The sequence below is a fragment of the Nothoprocta perdicaria genome, unplaced genomic scaffold (assembly GCF_003342845.1).
Source record: "Nothoprocta perdicaria isolate Ctin4 unplaced genomic scaffold, notPer1 scaffold_33, whole genome shotgun sequence".
Taxonomy (NCBI): Eukaryota; Metazoa; Chordata; class Aves; order Tinamiformes; family Tinamidae; genus Nothoprocta; species Nothoprocta perdicaria.
This window is the reverse complement of record NW_020455566.1, coordinates 4,449,551-4,453,329: the sequence shown is the minus strand read 5'-3', so window position 1 is coordinate 4,453,329 and position 3,779 is coordinate 4,449,551. Positions and strand designations below refer to the sequence as shown.

General features: G+C 60.8%; 1 protein-coding gene across 1 annotated transcript in view; it reads right to left on the bottom strand.

Moving 5' to 3' along the window:
• Positions 1-1,314: 1,314 nt before the first annotated feature.
• The window catches only part of LOC112950884 (connective tissue growth factor-like), a 7,978-nt gene continuing 5,513 nt past the window's right edge, over positions 1,315-3,779 (bottom strand). The window contains exons 4-6 of the mRNA XM_026043517.1: positions 2,197-2,448; positions 1,762-1,970; positions 1,315-1,656 (exon numbers count right to left, since the gene is read on the bottom strand). Coding sequence (XP_025899302.1) covers positions 1,345-1,656; positions 1,762-1,970; positions 2,197-2,448 — 773 coding nt within the window. The 3' untranslated portion in view covers positions 1,315-1,344. The remainder of the gene's footprint in view (positions 1,657-1,761; positions 1,971-2,196; positions 2,449-3,779) is intronic.

Sequence of the window (3,779 nt, the reverse complement as noted above, 5' to 3'; positions counted from 1 at the left end):
GGCATTCTATGATTCTATGATACACGGTGAACTGGCCCCGAGCACGGAGGTGATAAAAGGATATAAAATTATACAAAAGTCCTTTAAAACCAATCAGAAACCAAGAGATAAATTATTTACAGTTCAAAGCGATCCCAAGAGGAGCTGAAGGCTCCTGCACATCTGCCAGCCACGAGAGCAAGAGAGGGGCTGATTCCAGTGGCGGCCTCGAGGAGTCTGGGCTGGATGCTAAGGGCTGGGGCTCCGCAGGGCTCGGCTCGTCCCCCACGCACGGAGCCGCAGAGGCTCCGGAGGCACCGCAGAGGCTCCGGAGGCACCGCAGCGCGTGGGCATCTCGTGGTCCTCTAGTGCCGACCCCTCTGCTGTCCCTCCTGCTGCCCGGGAGCTGCTTCCCAATGGACATTTCTCGGTGTCCCCTTTCGGAATCACTGCTGCCACTGACCCGATGGACACCCACAGGGATGTGTCTCAGCCTGGCAGCCCCATTCGCCCTAATTTTAGGCCAGAATTGGTCCTTGGACCAGTGCACCCAAAACCCCAGGCCTGAGAAGTGACCTGTGAGCACRGGAGGCAGCAAAGCTCGAGCTCGGCCGCATCCCTGCTCCCACGAGGGAGGTCCTGCCCAGGCCCAGCTCCTCCGAGCGAATTCCCGAGCCGAGCGAAGGCTGCTTGGGCGACGCTGCGCACCCAACCCTTTCCCTGTCCCTCCGCCCGTGCTTTCCAGGAGCAAACGGATCTGGAGAAAAGCAAAGCTGCTGYCGGCAGGGTGTGTGGAAGGGAGAAGGGTGGGCAAACGGATGGACGATTTGCCAACTTAATGGATCCAATTCGCTGAAAATAACGGTGCGGCTCAGCGCGAGCCCAGCACTGGGCTGTCCTTGCATCGACCTGCACGTCACAGCCCCGCTCTGCGGGAAAAGGAGCCGAGAAGCTCGACGGCAGCTCCGGCCTCGCGGGCTTCCCGCTGGGCTCCGGCCCGGGCTTGGCTGCTGGTCCCGGCGGCCTCGGCGACTCGCCCCCGTGTGCTCCCCGCGGGGAAAGGCTGGAGCCATCGGCTTCCATCCGCTCTCGCCGGAGGCCGCTGGGAGCGGGGACGAAGCCTCTAGCTCGGGCCTGTTCCTGGTCCTCCCCGCCCGGTGCGGGTCCGTCCTGGGTGACCTCGGCACCGTCCCAGCTGGGCCGGTCCCGTCCTGCACCCTAGTGTGTCTGCAGCGCCAGCGAGCGCGCGGCGCGAGGAAGAGCCCTGGTTGTGAGGGGCGCAGCCCCTCGCGGGGGGTCCCGCACGCGCCACCGCGGCGCCGCAGAGCCCTGGGGCCGCCTGGGCCTGCAGAGTCGGCGAGAGGGCTACTGCCCCTCTGCCTTCACATGGTCCCCGATCATCCTCCGGTGGTGCGTGGCCAGGAAGATGTCGTTGTCGCGGGGGCAGTCGTAGTGGCAGGAGCACATCTTGATGAACATCATCTTCCGCTGGAAGAAGTCCCCCTCGGGGCAGCGGAATTCCACCTCGGCCGTGCTGGTGTCGCGCGGGGTGCAGCAGCGGCCGTCCGTGCAGCTCCCGCAGAACCTGGGCCGGTAGGAGCGGCTGCTGGTGCAGCCCGAGAACTCGAAGCGGAGGCTCCGGCGCAGCTTTGGGGTCCGCACGCACTTCTTCCCCTTCTAGGAGAGGGCAGCAGCGAGAGGGCGAGCGGGACCGTGAGGAGCGGTCCAGCTGCCCCGACATTCCCAGCCGTGTCCTCTCCTCCCCTCTCCCCAACCAGGCACCTTCATCTTCCCCGTGGGGAAGTCGCAGGGCCGGACCATGCAGAGGCGGGTCTCCTTCTCCAGGCGGCACTGGCCGTTGCTGTTGGTGACCCGCGTGGAGACGCCCATGCCGCAGCTCTTGGAGCAGGCGCTCCACTCCGTGGTCTGCACCAGGCAGTTCTCCTGCACGTTGTTCTCCTCGGGCTGTCGGGCCGGCGTCTCCTTGAAAACTGCGGCACGCGGAGGAGGCACAAGGCGGAGGAGACACAAGGCAACGGTCAGGGCACAAAGCCGCAACGCGGGGCCAGCTCAGCCTAAACCTTCACCGAGAGCAGCCAAGGACAACAGGGACGCAACATAGGGCCCCGTCCAGGGTGCTTTGGGCCCATCCCCATGGACAACCCGCCCATGAGCTTCCCCCACGCGCCGTCCCCAGCCCCGCCGCGCGGCTCTCACCGGCCATGGCCGCGCCCGAGCGCTCCTGCTCGCCGCCCTCCTCGCAGACCCACTCCTCGCAGCACTTGCTGCGGGGCTGCACGCGCCGCGGGCTGCGGCACTGCGGCGACGGCAGCCGCAGCGCGTCGGAGCACAGCGGCACGCAGCCGATGGCCCCGTCCATGCACACGCACTGCAGCTTGCACGTGGGCTGGAAGCTCTCGCCGTTGTGGTAGATCTTGCCCAGCAGGTCACAGGTGGCCCCTTCGTGAGCTGCGGGACGGGGCAGAAGAGGAGAAGTTGGCAGGTGGGATGGAGCCTCTGCCTCCGAGGGCTACGGCGCCCGCGACGTCCCCACAAGGGACAACCGAAACCAATATTCCAGGTAATTAATGGAGATTTGAGGGGGATTGCTGTTATTTTCATCCTGAAATTAAACGTTGAAGCCTCAGAGCTGTCCACAGGAGAGCTTCTGCATGGAGTTGCCTCTTTCTACATTTCTGGCCCTCATTTAAAAAAAAAACTAAATAAAATAAGACCCAAGCAAACTTCTCCTGGGAAGTTCCCAAAGTGCTGGATTCCTGGCTGCTTGTGCCAGCTTCCCGGGAAACCTGATCTATTTTCTCCCCGTCCTTCTCACCCGTGGGCTGGAACCTCGGCCCAGGCACAAACCATTTGGACCAAGCAACGCCGAGAGCCTCATTCCTTTCCGCTTAGTCCTCGAGGGGACACAAACCCTTGTGCTCTGCTAATGCCTCCTTTCCAACCAGAGCTGGATCTCAACTTGCAAACCTTTCCAGGGCCATGGGTATAAAAATACTCCTGCTGTTCCTGTTTGGAAGTCGCAAAATCCACATTTTTTCCAAGCAAAGTGGGAGCCTGCCGCTTCCCTTCTCCATGGCCATTCATACCTATTTTTAACACTCTTGCGCTATGTTTTAGCCCAAGCCCTCAAGCTGGTTGTGCCATTCCCCCACACTTTGCTCCGTATGTTTTGATTGCTTTGGAGATTCAGTCATTCGCTTCGCTTACTGCCTCTTCTGATCCTGCCTTCAACACGGTGCCCCAGTTTCCTTGGCATTTTGACACCTCTCCATTCCTTTCTGCCCCCATCGCCTCTCTCTCAGGAGGATACCACTAAGACCCCTTTTCTCTCTGCACAAAGCTCTTCTTTGGTCCTGCCCATCCTCGGCATCCCTCACTGCCTCCCCAAGTCCCCACTTTTCAAGGCATCAAGGTAAACGCTACAAAACACATCACCCCAGGACAGTTTTGCCTTTGTGGACACCTTGGCCAACATTTCGTTGTTTCTGTGTACACATTGCTTTGCACAGGAGCCATGTAGCTGTTTCTGCCCACCCGCTAGAAGCAGCAAATGGGGTCTGCCTCTTGCACGCGAGCACTTGGATACAAAATGCCCATTTCCAGTGCAAAGCAATGAGGTTTTTAAAAGATTTTCTACAGCAGAAATCCAAACTGCGGCTCTTTGCCCACTGTAGGGTTAGAGGCTCTCCCATATCAGTGTCCCAAGGAGGAAGAAGGGCCCCAAGGTGCCAAGTGTGCCCTTGGGAAGCTTTGCAAGGGAAGGAGGGAAGGAGGGAAGG